The sequence below is a fragment of the Drosophila ananassae genome, chromosome 2L (genome assembly GCF_017639315.1).
Source record: "Drosophila ananassae strain 14024-0371.13 chromosome 2L, ASM1763931v2, whole genome shotgun sequence".
Taxonomy (NCBI): domain Eukaryota; kingdom Metazoa; phylum Arthropoda; class Insecta; order Diptera; family Drosophilidae; genus Drosophila; species Drosophila ananassae.
In genome coordinates, this window is record NC_057927.1 from 5,702,028 (window position 1) to 5,719,056 (window position 17,029).

A 17,029-nucleotide genomic window follows, 5' to 3' on the forward strand; every position below is an offset into this window, starting at 1 on the left:
GGCCTATAAATAGATAGAATAGATAGTCGATTGATAGAAAAGTATCTCCAAACGAGTGACTAATGTGGCTCTTTATCATAACCACATTAATGGAACCACTTTAATGGCCTCCCTTCCACTAGTCTGCTGCAATAATTAAGATTCAAATCAAATTAATTTGCAATTTGTGTGAAAAAGGAAGGAAATGGCTGTAATGGATGGGGGAGGGGGTGGGTAGTGGATGGGTGGCAGACAGAACCAATTTTGTTGAAAGGAAAGGAGATGCCACAAGGTGTTCAATAAATGTTACCAACTGCCAGAGGCAAGACAGAGGAAGTCAGGATGAGATGCAATCTTGCAAATTTTCAAGAAATTTCAAGATACTTTTTCTTAAAATTTGTTTAAAACAAATAAATTATTTCTGGCCGGATTTTTATTATTTATTTTTAATAAAATACAAGATTTTAATTCATTTTTTTTATTATAAAATATTTATATATTTTATAATTTTCTCTTAGTGCCTTTTGTAAGCTGTCTCTGAATAAAAAAGTAAAGAAATTGAAAAAAAAAAAAACTCTCCACCCTGTGGCTCAAGAGCTCTGACTGACATTCTGTCAAACAGGCGGCGACGTCAACGTCAACATTCGTCTCTGCCACTGCTCTGCTCTGCCACTGCCACTGCCACCTAACCCCCCCTATCCGCCCCTTTTTATTTCACTTTTATTTTCAAAAAAATTTGAATATCGCGCCATGGCTTGAGATTCTCAAGTAGTTTTCTTGCTGATTGCATTCCTGATGCCGGCGTCGTGGTTTCCTCTCTTCCGCTGCTTCTGTTTCTGCCTCCCCTGAGTGCCCTCTTCTCTCCAAAACAACTCTCTTTCATTTCCCATATGTCTGGCTCCTTGCTGCCAGCCAGCCAGGGGGGTGGTGGTGGTAGTAAGGGGGGGATATAAGCTGCCAAGGCTGCTAACATTTTTGCACCCCACTTTGAGGCAAAGGGGTTGCTGCCGCTGCTTCTGCTTCTGCTCTGACGTTGATGGGAAGAATCTTTGGAGAAAAGGAGGAGAAGGAGGAGGACATGGAGGAGCAAGGCTGGCAGGCAGGACATGGACGTCAGCGGTGACGGAGATGATGAATCCTTGACGCAATTCCTTTGGGCTCTCAGACTTGAAACGCTGCCGGCTAAAAGTGTCTGGAATGGAAAATAACAAAAAAAAAAAAGAAAAATAGAAAAAAAAGGACATGAGGTCGAAGGGCAAAAATTAATCAAATTTTAGATTATTTTATTTTAGCTCAGAATTACATCAGACTTACATCATCCTATAAATCCTAAAAAAAAACCAATTTGTAGAGCTTTTTTTTGCCAAAATGTCCAAGACAAGTGTCTAAGACTAATTTGGCCAATGGGTTCAATGATCCAAGACCAACTCTCCAAAAAAAATAAAAAACCAAAAACATCTGCTCAAATATGTGCTCAGTTCTAGTGTTAAATGGTATCTATGCCACCATACCTCCAACCTCCCTACCCCTATACCTTCTATATCTACTATTATACTATTATATATGACATACAACAGAAAAAAAAATAATAATAATAAATAAAAAAAAATCAAGCAAATTATAATAAAAATACGCCTCTGGAAACTCACGCCCCGCTTTTTAGGTTCTGGAGAGAGAGAGAGGAAGAGAGAACGGATACACTCACACACTCACACACTCACACACACACATAGTCATAAAAACCACGCACGCATTTCCAGTTAATTAAAAGTATTTATGACACTGCGTTCGTAAAATGTCTTCCAAAGTCCACAAAAGTCCACCCAAGGATCGTGGGAAGTTCCCTAGAACTCTAGAAGAAAAAAAAAAAAAAGTCTACTCTAATTGCATATGCCGGGAATCAGTGGGGAGGGAGGAGGATAGGAGGGTAGGAGGGGTGGTAGGCCAAAGTTCTTCTTTGCTTCCGAGAGGGGTGATTCTCTCCCCACCCAACCACCCCTCCCTCTTCAGCCCTAGGTGTCTGGTCTGTTCTGGTTTATGGGAAATTTGAAAAAAATTACACTCACGGTGAGGGTCTCCAAAAAAAAAACAAAAAAAATAGTATCTAAAGGATGCACAGCCTCAAGTCCTTAAGAAAGGCAAAAAAAAAAAAGTATATAAAAAAAAATAAATGGAATTTGAAAAACAGGAAAGCAGATTACATTTTATTCGAGATGGGATTGGGATGAGAGTCTGATAGGAGAGGTAGAGCTTAGGGGGTATGGGAAAGGGTCATCACCAGCGATCGTGGAGAGTTGGAGAGATTTCAGAGATACTTTTGTATCTACAGGGATTTGGAAGGGAAAAGAGAGAGGGAACATTTTTTAAACTTTTAAAAATTGTTGGATTTTTTTTTGATTTTAGTTGGAGAGATTTCCGAGATACTTTTGTATCTGCAGGAATATGGAGGGAAAGTTTAATTCAAAACTTAATGAGGTTATGTTTAAACTTTAAAGTAAACAAAAACATTCTTTTAAAAATTAAAAAAAAAAAGTGTGTAGAGCGAGGCAGTTTGTAAATATTTAAACAAGTTTTAGTTAACCCATTTTTAAATTTAGGAATTTATGAGTTTTAAAGCAAAAAATAAATAAATAAATCTTAAACAAAGCTTATCATTTTGTTAAAATTTTAAGAAAACTATCGCATTTTGAAATTTCTTAAAAAAAAAAAGCCCTTGGGAACTGAAAAGCGATAATTAGCATGCGTCATTGCAACACTTTAAATATAAAAACAAAAAGTTGATAATAATTACAAAAAAAAAATAATTATGATACACTTAAAAATTAAATGAAATAATTTATTATAAAACCAAATAATACATAAAAGAAAAGAGTATTCGTAAGCCCCTGAAAGGGTATTTAGAGGAAAACGACAATTACAGCCTGGGGGGGATGGTGCTCTGCTGCCTCTGCCTCAGTCTCTGCCACGGCTCTCTGCTGCTGCTAACGTCGCTGCCGTTGTGGGTGCGGTAACAGCGACGTCGACCACTTCCGTCTGAGAGAATTGTAGCCGGCAAATTTTGAGCCGCCAAGTTGGGGCAAGAACCCTCTCCCAAGCGACCCTCTCCCAATTTCCACGTGTCGAACTCTGAATAAAATGAAAATTATTCGAATAATTTCAACATAGAGCCCTTTTTTTTGCAGTGCACAACCGGTCTTTTTCATTCAAACTACGTTCCACTCTCTCATCTCCCACTCTCAATCAGCTGCTCTTGCTGCCTTGAATTCGCCGCGGCGAATTCCCTCTCAGCTGAGTGAGGGACGCCCGCACGAGCTACATTTTTTACTTTTGTTGCTTTGGCATTTTTAAGTGCGAAGCAGCGACTTGTCGCTTCCATCGTCTGCTCGGGGGGGGCTACCAAAAGCTGCGCGGCAATCCGGTCATTTGTCGCTCACCGCTCCGTTCCGCCGGTCGCGTCGTATTGTCGCTAGCGACAAAATCCGCACACACACGTGTGCCAGCCGTAAACGTAATCGGTCGCGGAAGAATTTAATATTAAATTTCAATTAATTAAATAAACTAAGTACAAGACTGAAGTGGATTTTAAGGACTAAGGCAGGCAGGCAGCAACAACAAAAAGGTGTTTATTATCAGCTGTAAAGGAATTAATTGATTACGTTAATAGCTTACGATTTCTCTGGCACTACGTAATCTACGCGCGCTCTCTCTCTCTCTCCCTGTCTCTCTGCCGGCGACTCCCTCGCGTTTGCCGGCTCTGCCTGGGCGCTGCGGACAGCGCTGCCACGAATCGGTTGGGCATGTTCGAACCGGGTAATGAACGAGAATCCAGAATAACAGCGAATCCGTGCAGCAAACAGAGCCCTGACATGGCATAATAACAGTCTTGTATTGGCTCTGCCACGGCTGGCGCCGACTGCGACGGTAACTGCGACAGCGACGGCGGCAGCGACGCCGAAGTCAACTCCAAAAAGACACGGCAAAATACAAAATATAGCTAGGCTGTGGCTCAAGAAGTTTTGTAGTTCGCTTTTCATCGCTCGTCCGCAAAAATGTAAAAAAAATGTGTGTGTGGAAAAACTGAAAATGGAAAACTGAGCCGCAAAAAACCAAAAGACTGCACCGCAAAACTCCGAAAAGACCACTTCGACCGAGCGGACAAAAAAATAATAAAATAAAATAAAATAAAAAGAAAGAAAGAAAAGTGCGCGCGTGTAACAATTACATATGTGATATCTACAACAACAACAAATGCTCGAGAACTGCTGACGTCACGCACAGAATAATAGAATATAGAAGAAATGCCCACAGACTGAACCCCAAGAGCAGTATATAAAAAAAAAAAGTAATAAAAATCAGTGGCACTAATAGTTGTATATAATAATAAAAATAAAAAATAAAAAGACTACACTTGCAAAAAAAAAATAAGAAAATGAAACGTGTGTGATATTGAATGAGCAAGAAGAAGCAGAGCAGATTGTTGTTATTGTTGCGTGTGATATATAAGAAGAAGAAGCAGTGAGAAAGCGACAAAGCGACACAAAATTTCCAAAATTCCAATCTATAGGTGGGTTTTTTTTTTCTCAAAAATTATTTGTAATTAAAGAGAACTAGTAGCCCCCCTCATCCTAGTATTAGTCCCCCCAGGAAATCAATTAATCATTATGGTTTAAAACCCGTTAATAACTTTTTTTTAAAACTGATACCATGGGGCCACCCCACCCCCATCCCAACACCCCACTCATTCATGGTCCAATTTCTTTTTGGGCGACAGATAACGGTATTGGGTTTTTATTTGTGTTTGCACGATCGGTGGCTACTTTTTTATGGCGCCTTTTATGGAGACTTTTTAGTGGAGAGTTTTCCAAAAGTAACTCGGTTCATTTTGGCACTCTCTATCTATGGTTTTCCGGTTTAATCTGTGCAAACATTATATACCTAATCGAACAAACACGACACTGCAGTGCCCACTCACTTATATACAACCTCTCTTATCAGGTCTTTATTTTTATTTCTTTTTATTTATTTTTATTTTTTTTTTTTCGATTCAGTGAGAAATGCGTCATCAGTGAAGTAAAGACAAATCGCGACAAGTCCAGTTATGCACATTATATGTTATGCACAGTGGGATGGGGGAGTTCCCCGAATTTTCCCGTTAGCCGGCATTGAATTTCCTTCCACACCCACTCATAAAAGTTTTCTTCCCCTATATGTGTTTGTTTCTATTTTTTTTTTTTTTTGCAATTTCTGTGGGCGAAATATTTTGCGACGCATTTTGTGCGCCTCTCCCTGGATATAAAGCTCCCTTCTCTCACACTCTCTCTCTCTCAGTCGGCTTTAATTTTTTTTCTCCACCGACCCATCCAGTTGGCAATTATTTTTGGCTTTCTCAATCGAAGCACGAAGGCGAGGCTTATAACAGTGTAATGTTAAGTGGACTTTTTTTTTTTTTTTTTCTTTGACGTGTCTTTTACTTTTATTCTCTTTTATCTATTTTCTTCTGTTTGCACTGGTAGGGGTGTGCAAATTAGATATCACTGGGGCTGATTGGCGTTTTTGGGTTAAGCCGCTGAATGTTTAGTGAGCAAACAGCAGTAAAGAGCTTTAGTGTAATTGGCTTAGAAAAATTAAGAAAACAGAAACAAAAACCAGATCCGAGCCATATTTAAAGGTAATGCGTGGAGAGAGATGCCTACACGAAAGCCCACACCGGCTAGATTCCCATGTGGATTCTGTCTATGGAGTAACAGCTGTTACTCAGGCCGGCTTTTACTCTCTCTCTCTATCTCTTACTCTCTCGCCTGGCATCTTGGCTCTCTCCCTCGAAAATCATGTCCTCTTTTGCTTTATTTTTTGCTCAATTGCAATTGTTGTTGTCTTAACACCTTTTGTATTTATTTCACTTGTCCCCCCCGCCGCTCTCCTCTCTCCGTTTGGCTACTGCGCATGCAAAATCATGTGCAAAAAGAAAGCGAAATTTGTAGTAAGCTTGTGTGGGTGTGGGGGGTGTGACAGGGTAAGAGAGTGTATGTGTGTGAGTGCTCAAATATGCATAATTAAAAAGCATGTTAATGCATGACTTCATAATTAATAACGGTAAATTGGCATGCTAGAGAAGTTACAGTTATGCTGCAAGAGTAATAGAGGCAATTAAGTGGGGATTAGATCTCATAGGAATATTAATTGAATTGCACTTTAAGGCTTTTAATATTAAATTTTAATTATTAATATTCAATTAGTGAATTGTGTAATGCGCAACCTGCCACCTCCTCTCTCCTACTCTCTTAACTTGCTATCAAAAGTCACCGCATTGCGTGCCTTGAGTCGCTTGGCTGAGTACTTCACCCTCCCCACCCCATATCACCACCATCACTCCCACTCCCACTCCCACTTCCCCATTTTCCCGCCTCACGTATACCCCCTTGAAATTATTTACTTGGCCTCTACATTATGTGTTCTCCCTGTATTCTCTGGCCTTTTCCTTTATCAGTTATACTACGAAATAGTAGCGAAGAGATGGAGGAGGAGGAGGAGGGAGAACTAAACGAAAAGCAAAGAAAGCTATTCTAGCCTAATGCTGCTGACTATGCTGTTGATTGAAATGAGAGAGATGGGAAATAAACACACACACACACACACATACACACATATATATATATGTGTATTTGTTGAAAAAAACAACTTGTTATTTATTTGCGGTGTAGGCCACATTTTCCACGATTTTTCATTCCGCTGCTTGCTTTTCTATTTTCATGTTTATTTCCCTGTTTGCATAATGTTTATTTCTCTCCTCTTTCTTTACCAGTTGCTGTTATTTGTCTTTTTTTTTATTATTATCAGAGATGACTGACAAGATAGATACAAGATACTTTTTTTTTTAATATTTTAAATTTCAAAGTTTTAATGAAATTCTTTATAGTCCCTCCCCCGCATAATTTTTTTTGGTAATTTTATACTCTTTAGTGTAATTTTAGATGCAAAAAATGTGATAATATTTCCAGCTACTTGTTCGCTTTCTGCCTCTCGATCAAAAGAAATTTAAATTGAAAATCTCAATCGGCCAGAGACAGAGACCTACCTGGTATTTCTTCTCTCTTACACTCACCTTTTGTCCGGCCCACATAATTCTCCACTTTCAAACTTTTTTTTTTCTTGCTTGACATTTGAAGGAAGAGAGATAGAGAGAGAGAGTATACAATTTCCTTGTAGGGGACTTGAATTACCTGAGCTCGTTCGTCTGTAAGCAGATACCGTTTTTATTTTTATTTATTTATTTTTATTTTTTTTTTTTTAATCCCAAAAACACATACTAACGCATTAACACACGCTTGAAAAATCAGTGCAAAGCTTTTGGCTAATGGGGATGCGAAAAAAGGGTGCAAAAAGTTGGCAAGGGGGGTGGGGGGAAGAGGAGTTGGGTTGCCGCCAACACTGTCTGCAATTTAGTGGGAAAGGGAGAGGGATAGAAAGGTACGACTGTTTCAGGCACAGTGGGTTGTAAAGAAAATAGTTTTCAAAAAAAAAATTGAGATAATTATTGAAACTAAAATAGCTCATAGTTAAATCTGATTAACCTTAACCCCTTTTTATTTTTTAAGACAAATGTAATTACTCCAGTTAAATTTATTTTCTGCCTCTGAAGGCCACTGTGCAACATCAATTTCGCTAACCTGGCCCTGTCTACCTGCCGCTCCGCTCCGCTTCGGGCCATTCCATATCCATATCTTGCAAAATGTCAGCAAATTCCATGTGACTTTTAAGCCGTCTTTGGTTTCTTTTTTTTTTTTTTTTAATTTCTGGCATTTAGTTTCGCAATCTTTTTCATTCAGCTTTTCAAGAACTTTTAGAACAATTATTAGCTTAACCCTTTTTTATGCTAATTTTTACGCTTATTTGCGCATTTTAAGAATGAGTCCAAAACTTCTTCAATTTTAAATTTTAAAATTAAAATATTATAATTTTTAATTGAATTTTAATATGTAAAAATAGATTTTCTATTTTTTATTTAATTTGTGTTTTCAACACAAAACCCCCTTTAATTTCTCTCAGTGTTACCAGGTCTCTAAACTGGCCCTGGACAGGAGTTTTGGCCAAAAGCCGGCCACACTACAGTAGTAATAACGTTATTTTCTTCTTTACCTGGATGGTTTAAAGACTTTTCTTGTCTCTATCTTTGCCGCCTCTTCTGTTTGGCCTTCTCTTTTGCGTTTGTTGCCTTTGCTGCCTGTTTCTTCTGATTCTTCCGTTTCACGCTGAGACGGGCTATGGGGCTATATATTGATTGTTTAATATTTTTTTTTTCTTTTTTTTTTGCCGAGTTTATTGACATTTTGTGCGCGAACTTTTAAGCGCTTCTTCCTCTTTAACATTCCAAAATAGTTTCGGCATGCTTCAGAGCATGCTACGCTCCCCCCTCTGCCCTCTTTACCTCCAAAGAACGCAATCCGGTTAGATATTTTTGATATTTTTGGTCTTGATTTCAATTATTTTTGTTAACAAGTCTTTGCGTCAAGAGCTTTATATCTTCTTTATCACAAAAAAAAAAAAAAAAAACGGTAGAGCTTCTTGTTATTTACCTGATCTTGTTATTTTTTTCTGTATTTTTTATTTTTTTATTATACATAGTCGTGCAATTGTTTTCTTTTGCCGCTTGTGCCTTTCGTTTCTCATTTATTTGCATTTCCATACATACATTCATTCGTTCGTTAGCTTGTCGGGGCGCATTTTTTGTTGTTCGCTGGAATGAATGGTAACTGAGGTAAAAAAAAAATAAAAAACATATACGGGAGAGTCCAAAAACAGATCAAAAGTTTAATGTGCCAAATGCATAAAAAATTAAGAAAATGAGGTCAAGATATAAATAAATTTCAAATCAATTCTTACGTGTTTAACCTTAACTAATTTTGTTCTTTTTTAATCTCTTTTTCAGATGTGAAGAATCCTTAGGTGCTAATTTAGTTGATAAGCGCAAAAAAAAAAAGAGAGAGACAGACCGAGAGAGAGCGATAAACAGGCAGTACAATAAGTTAACCGACACTAGTAGAGAGAGAGAGGAGAGAGAGAGCTGATTTTCCAACCGAGTGGCAACTTTTTGAGGGCACTGCTCAAAAGTATGCTACAAAATCCACACAGCGATCGCCGCACGAGGCGAACCTAACAGAACTTTCATAACGAGACACTCTCTCTCACACACACACACATACAAAGCTACACAGAGAGAAAAAGCGAGAGAGAGCGCGAGAGTGAGGAGAGAGAACTGCAGCGCAATGTCCAAATTCTTTCTAACTGTTGCCCCCAACAACAACAACAACAGTAGTAGCAACAATGGCAACAACAACACACCGCGCTACGTCGGAGGCGGATCATCGGGTCATACACTGGTAGCCCGGAAGCTCAACTACGACACCAACACCACCACCACCATCAACAACAACAACAACAACAACAACAACAATATTGTGATTAAAAACGAGTCCTTGGACTTTGATTATGATCACGGACTGAGTAGCAGTGACAGTAATAGTAACAGTAATAGTGGAGTGGCTGCCCATTTGAGGGATCATGTCTACATCAGTCTGGACAAGGGGCACAGTGGTGCAGGGGGGGCTACACTGCAACTGCAACAACAACAGCAGCAGCAGCAGCAGCAGAGTCGTAAAGTGGCCAGCAAGTCCAATGATATCACAAATTATTACAAGGTGGGTTTTATTAATTAAATAGATTATATTAATTTTATTAATTAATTTAATTGTTTGTTAATTAATTAAATTATTTAACACTAAATTAAACTATATGTTAATTAATTAAAATATTTGTTAATTTTTTTTTTAAATTTTTGTTAAATTAATTAATAAATATTAATTAATTAATTAATTATTTGTTAATTTTTTAAATTATTTGTTAATTGTTTAAATTATTTGTTAATTATTTAAATTATTTGTAAATTGTTTAAATTATTTGTTAATTAATTAAATTATTTGTTGATAAAATAAATCATTTATTAATTAATTAAATTATTTATTAAATTTTTTGTTAATTAATTAAATTATTTATTAATTAAATTGTTTGTTGATTTATTAATTAATTAAATTAATTGTTAATTAATTAAATTATTTATTAATTAAATTACTCATTAATTAATTAAAATTTTAGGTAAAACGCCGGCCACATGCTGTTAGCGACGAGATCCACCCGAAGAAGCAAGCCAAACAGAGCACCCACCACCAGACGGTGGGGTACCACCACCACCACCACCCGACGACGACGACGACTGCGACGACGGCGACATCGGCCACGACGCATGTGGCAGCCAAGTATGCAACGCAACAGCAGAGGCACGATGTCGACGTGGACGAGGATGTGGGGGAGCGGGTGGTCAAGTCGTCATCCCATCATCATCACTCCTTTGCTCTGTCGACGCCCCAGCAACAGTTCGCCGCCTCCTCGGCGGCCAGTTCCTCGAGCGGTGATCGAAATCGAGCAGACACCTCGCTGGGTATTCTCACCAAGAAGTTTGTGGATCTGCTGCAGGAGTCACCCGACGGTGTGGTGGATCTGAACGAGGCATCCAATCGGTTGCATGTCCAGAAGCGACGCATCTACGACATCACCAATGTCCTCGAGGGCATCAAGATCCTGGAGAAGAAGTCCAAAAACAATATCCAGTGGCGTGGCGGTCAGTCGATGGTCAGTCAGGAGCGATCCCGTCGCATCGAAGCGGAATCGGAGCGTCTGGAGCAGCGGGAGAATGAACTGAACCAAGCCATCGATCAGATGAGGGCCAATCTGGCGGAGATCTCGCAGGAGGTGGAGAATGCTGGCGGCATGATGGCCTATGTGACGCAAAATGATCTTCTCAATGTGGATCTGTTTAAAGATCAGATAGTGATTGTGATTAAGGCGCCGCCAGAGGCCAAACTAGTGGTGAGTAGTAGTGGTAGTAGAGGGTTAAGTTGCCAAAGGGTTAAACCATCTGAGTCATCTCTCTCTTTTTTGCCATCTCTTTTGGCTTATAGCTCTCTATATAGTTTCCTATATATATATATATATATATATATATATATTTGTCCCACTCATGTCGACGTCAGAGCTTTTCCTAGCTTTTCCTAGCCAGTGCTTCTTCTTACCGTCTGCATGCCATTAAACGTGGCGCTTATTTATAGACTCCCCCCCTAATAGACTATCTTTTTTTTTTTGTATTTTTTTTTGATATCAAGTAAATTTTGTGGCCTCCGTCGTTCAATCTTCTTAGATGCCCTGACTGCCTTGCCACACTATTTATAAAAAAAATAGATAAAAAAAAAAATTTTAAAAAAAAAATAAAAATAAATAAAAAACGCTTAATGTTTCCGCTCGCCTTGAACTGTTGAATGAACTACCACTCTCTCTTCTCGCACTCTCTCCAGAGAGAGGTCTAGAGAACAAAAAACTTAAATATTAAAAAATCGAAAAAATTAAATATTAAAAAAATAAGATTTTTGAATTTAAAATTAAACAAAAAAGTAAAAAGAGTGGAACAAAATAGCTTATAAAATACAAAATAAAATACAAAAAATACAAATAAATAAATAAAAAATTTATGATTAAATATTAAAAAAATATTTAAAAAAGCTATTTTTTAATGTAAACCTAATAAAATAAAAATAAAAAAAAAACCAAGGAAGAAAAAGAGAAAAAAAAATAAAAATTTAAAAAAAAAAATTAAATATAAAATTCATAAATAATTAAAACTGCTATTCTTTAATGAAAAAGTAAAAAAATAAATAATATAGTATTATTATATATAGTATATATATACCTTATAAAATAAAAATAAAAGAAAAAAAAATCCAAAGGGGGGCTAAAAAGCAAAAAAGCGAAAAACAAAAAGCGCAAAAGCAAAATATCATTTCTAAAAATAAGCAAGAGGCAAAAAGAAAAAAAAAAAAACAAAAAGAAAAAAAATGGTTTCTCATTCCGGACTCACTTCATTTGTGATTCTCTTTTGCTGGCGAGCAGTTCGGCGACCGCTTAAAAATTTCTTCATACAGTCAGTTTCTTCTTCTTCTACCATACCCCCCCCCCCCCCCTCACTTTTTTCTTGTTTTTTTAATCGTTTTATAATTTTTTTTATTTAATTTCTTTAAATACTAAAACAGTTACCGAACACCAAGTTGCCGCGTGAGATCTACGTGAAGGCGGAGAACAGCGGGGAGATAAATGTCTTCCTCTGCCATGACAATTCGCCGGAGAACTCGCCGATGGCGCCAGGAGCCGGGTATGTCGGTGCACCCGGAGCCGGATGTGTTCGGACGGCAACCTCGACACGATTGCATCCGTTGACCAGCGGCCAGCGACCGAATGATCCGCTCTTCAATAATATCGATGCCATGAGCACGAAGGGATTAGGTGAGTAATCTCTCCAAGGATCTCCAAGGATTCAAATACTAATACTGTTATGTTACAGGTACAGCTCCCTATCGCTCAGCCCGCAATCTTAACAAATCGATCGAGGATGCCGCCAAACAGTCCCAGCCTGAATATAATAATATTTGTGATATTGCAATGGCCCAGAACCACCACCACTCCCACCAGCACCACCAACAGGAGGAGGACGATGTGGATGTGGAACTGAGGCAGTTGGTTCCAACGCTGACTAATCCGGTGGTGCGAAGTAGCAGTAGTAGCACCACCACCCACCAGTTCAACCAGCAACAGCCAACCATCCAGGAGCTGTTCTGCAGCTTAACGGAATCCTCGCCGCCCACACCCCTTAAGCAGCGGCGGGCAGCTGCGGCTGCAGCCATTGCAGCGGGTAGCGCAACAACAACAACAGCAACCACTACGCTTAATAGTCATAACAACAACAACAACAACAGTAACAACACCCAACAACCACCCACAATAGGATACGGTAGCAGTCAACGGCGTAGCGATGTTCCCATGTATAACTGTGCAATGGAAGATACCGCCACCACATCGCGAACATCGAGAGGAGGAGGAGGAGGATCATCGGCGATGGGTTCGCTGCAGATGCAATTCGCCGCTGTAGCGGATCAGAGCAGCAATCACAGCAACAGCAATGCCGGCGGCGGCGGCGGCGGCGACAGCGGCTATGGCAGCATCGGTGGGGCAGGCGCTGGCGCTGGCGCCAACACTGATCCCCATGAGCCATCGCCGTTCAGCCGCAGCAGCCTGCCGCCCAGTGTGGCCGACGACTGCGACGCCAACAGCAACAGCAGCAATGTCACGCTCCAGGGTCTCGATGCGCTCTTCAACGATATAGGATCGGATTGTAAGTGTTTAGTTAAGATGGCTTAATAATAGTAGTTACTAAGAGATACGGGCATTTTTTAATGAAAAATAGTTATATGTTCTTAGTAACTACTAAAAAGTGCTTTAAAACGCTCGTCATTCATTCATCTTAGCCCTAAAAATTAAAAAAAAGGGTTTAAAAAAATAATATTGTACAAAGTCCTTGCTAATTTCATAAAAAACATGTCCAAACGTGTCAAGCTTTCACTCTATCCAAGTGTGACCATGCCATGCATATTGTAAATAATTTCAAGTGTTACCAGTTCCTGCAAAAAACTGTCATCTCTATGTGAGGCGCTGAAAAAGAGCTATTTTAAAAAATAATGTGCAAAGTCCTTGCAAATTTCATAAAAAACATGTCCAAACGTGTCAAGCTTTCACTCTTTCCAAGTGTGACCATGTCATGCATATTGTAAATAATTTCAAGTGTTACCAGTTTCTGCAAAAAAAAAGCTGTCATCTCTAATATGAGGCGCACTTGCCAAGAACTCTCTCTGTGACTTGTGTCCTTTTTTTCGAAACTCACATCACAGTCTGAGTTCTTGCTGAGAGCGGGAATCCTCCAATCGCATCAAGGGGAGAATAATTAAAAAAAAAAAAAACAAACCTTTTCCAAATTTCAATTATTTTTCAAAAAACAAATTTTATTTCAATTTTTTTTTCAAAATATTTCGGCCAACGAGAATCAGTTCAAAATTGACAATTTGAGTTTAGTTATAATTTTTTTAAACAAGATTTCATTTATTATTGTTTTATTTAATCAAATATTAACAAAATACTAACAATTAATCCAAAAATAATTAAGTTTTTAATCAAAAATAACCTAAAAATCACCTCACACTCCTACTCCTCCTCACTTGTGCTAACCAATAATACTCTGAAATAGATGGATTTTCTTTAATAATTGTGTATAATTGTATTATAATACTATATATATGTATATATATCGGACATATAACCCCGACGACGCCTCGTCAGCAATCTCGTCTCCTCTCGTGTCAAATTCATTTTGGAACTGAATTCTCGTGGGTCTGCACTGACAACACTGACCTGCTGCTGCTGCTGCTCTCCAGTTTGGCCAATTTTGTTAATTTTGAAATTGAAATTTTGTAGCACCATGAGATTCAGCTCTGGCGTGAATTTCAAACATGCATCCACCAAAAACATCTCTCGCTCGCTCTCGCTCTCGCTCTATCTTTTCCTTGGAACATCAAATCCTTTTTCGTGACAATTCCATTCTTAAGTTTATTTTTTATTAAAATATTAATTTTTTGGAATTATTTTCTTTACAGACTTCACCAACGATATGGCCTTTGTGTCTATTAATCCGCCGGACGATAATGATTATCCTTATGCCCTGAACGCACACGAGGGTATCGATCGTCTATTCGATTTTGGTTCCGATGCCTATGGACCCTAAGAGGAGACATCCACCCACCCACACCCACACCCACACACACATCCACTCTCACACAACAAGCACACTCGCGTATATATCTTACAAAAAAAACAAAAAAAATGGGATTCTGGGGGTGTTTATAATTTTAAATTATATACAAAAAAGGAAGGAAGGAAGAGAAAAAAAAAGAAAGGAAAGCAAACAACAAAACCCAGCAAATTACAAATTTATTATTAAATTATATAATTGCATAAAAAAAACACAAAAAAAATTTATAATAATACAAAAATCTGCAAAACTTAATGAAACTAAGTTGTGTGTAAAGTTTTAAGCGTAAAATATATATATATATATATACATATAAATTTATAACCCAAATTAATTTAAGGAAAAAAAAAACAAAGTCTACTTTACGAAAAAACTCAGCCTCACAAGAAAAACTAAAAAAAAAAAAACAAAAAAGTTGAAGAAAAGGAGAGAAACATTTTATAAGCAAATTTAAATTTTAGCCTTAAAAATAATAAAAAAAAAAAAAAAATACAAATCAGAATTGGAAGAAATATCAGGAATCATGATGTGAAGGAAATTGTGAGATCGAATAACTACTTCCCCCCCTTCCTATCAACTTTTTTGGGCTAGAACTGTCTGTAAAATAGTTAAAAAATAAAAAAAAAAAAGAAGAATTACAACACACATAATTTTTAATTAGAAAACAAAATAGTTGTAAAGCCAATCAATCTAAAATTATACACATAATAAAAACAAAATCAATTTCAAATTGTAAAAAAAAAATTTAAAAAGATGAAAATATATATATTTGCCTCAGATTCCAAAACGGAGCAAGGTCAGAGAAGTCGAGAAGTCACACAACTTGGGCCCCCTTCCCCTTTGTCTAAATTTTAAACCCTCTATAGCGCCCCCTATAACCTCCCAGATCCTTCTCCCCCCCCCCCCCAGACATCCTTATTTTTATTATTATTTTCGGCATGCAAGAAAAATCCCCTTCAACCGTTGTCTCTTCTGCGAATTGTTTCATTTTGCTCGGATTAATTGATTTTTAATTATTATTAAATCTATAAAACTATGTATAATAATTTGTTATTGTTATAAAATTTAAACTATAAAAACACACACACACACACATGGGCCCAATAGCAGTTCATTCAAAAAGTAAATAAATATTAAAAAAGGAAGAATAAATAAAAAAATCAATCAACTTTTTACTTATTTCTTTTTTCAAGTTGGGTGAGGGGGATCTGCTTTAGTGACAAGATTTATGGAGTGTCGGTATCTATATATTTTTTAATTTCCATCCGATCCTTATATTTTTCCTCGATTTTATGAAAAAATCTTTTTCCCTTTCAAAATGTTTCAAATAAAATCTAATTTTTGCATGCTTTTTTTTACATATAATTAAAGAAAAAAATATATATATAATTTTATTATATATTTATGCAAAAATATAATTTTAAATGTTTTTAATAAATTATTAAAAGCAAAATTTTAATTAATTACGTTATTTGTTTGAATAGAATTGCAAAAAAAACTTTTTTTAATTTAAGTGCAGATTTCCACATAAATATCCAGAAAACTATTTGATTTTCAAATTATTTCAATTATTATATCAAACGATCAAATCTAAAACAATAAATGTTAGTTTACAAACATTATTATATTTTTAAAGAAAATTAGATTTTAAAATGTAAAGACTTAACATTTGTTACTCTACATTTTTGCCAACATTTTATTAACATTTCGTTAACATTTACATTCTACATCACTAAAATTCAAAACTTTACAGCACTGACTTCTTTTTTTAGTTCAAACTTACTTGGCCCGCCAAACCAGGTTGCAGTTGCACCAGAATAGGTGCCTCTCACTCGCACGCCATTGTCCCATACCCAACACGTGTGACCGAACAGAAAATATCAGAAAAATACCAAAAAACCAGAAATATACCCGATTCTACCAAAAGACCGACTGTGTCCATCTCTTTCTCGGGAGAAGGGTCTCTCTTCAGATTGTTAATAGAAATCGTTAAATAGAATCTGATTAAATGCAAAATAAATTCCTAACTATTTAGTTAAGGGAGATTAATTAACAGTTAGGCAAGAGAAATGTCTAACTAACTGTTAAAATTGAAATAATTGTAAACAAAAGTGGGCATGGTTTCATATGTTGCTTCGGGACAGTATTCTCTCTTTGTTTATCTGTTGGATTTCGGTTAGCCGGTTTGCTTAATCAGCTGATCTTTTTTTAAGCAATTTGCCACTAGATTTTAAGATTTTCAAATTTTTATTTAAAATAAAAATTATTTAACACATTACCTCAAAGAATCAATATTTTTAATATAATTTCAAG

At 37.0% G+C, this 17,029-nt stretch overlaps 2 protein-coding genes across 2 annotated transcripts in view; both read left to right on the forward strand.

The window, feature by feature from the left end:
- Positions 1 to 9,024, forward strand: part of LOC6500592 (protein archease-like) — a 32,471-nt gene extending 23,447 nt beyond the window's left edge. The window contains exon 5 of the mRNA XM_001953496.4: positions 8,906 to 9,024. The gene's annotated coding sequence lies outside the window, so the exon portion shown is untranslated. The remainder of the gene's footprint in view (positions 1 to 8,905) is intronic.
- A 147-nt stretch (positions 9,025 to 9,171) lies between these two features.
- Positions 9,172 to 15,357, forward strand: LOC6500593 (transcription factor E2f1). Its single transcript, XM_032449753.2, has 5 exons — positions 9,172 to 9,674; positions 10,129 to 10,899; positions 12,114 to 12,363; positions 12,422 to 13,249; positions 14,562 to 15,357. Exons 1-5 carry the CDS (start codon positions 9,243 to 9,245, stop codon positions 14,687 to 14,689), a joined length of 2,409 nt encoding a protein of 802 aa, XP_032305644.1. The 5' UTR covers positions 9,172 to 9,242; the 3' UTR covers positions 14,690 to 15,357.
- Positions 15,358 to 17,029: the final 1,672 nt, after the last annotated feature.

Bases quoted from the DNA above. Each gene is read 5' to 3' on its own strand.
- LOC6500593 (XM_032449753.2), top strand. From the start codon at position 9,243: ATGTCCAAATTCTTTCTAACTGTTGCCCCCAACAACAACAACAACAGT. The intron at 12,364-12,421 runs GTGAGTAATCTC...GTTATGTTACAG, and splicing joins CATGAGCACGAAGGGATTAG to GTACAGCTCCCTATCGCTCA. The intron at 13,250-14,561 runs GTAAGTGTTTAG...TTTTCTTTACAG, and splicing joins CAACGATATAGGATCGGATT to ACTTCACCAACGATATGGCC.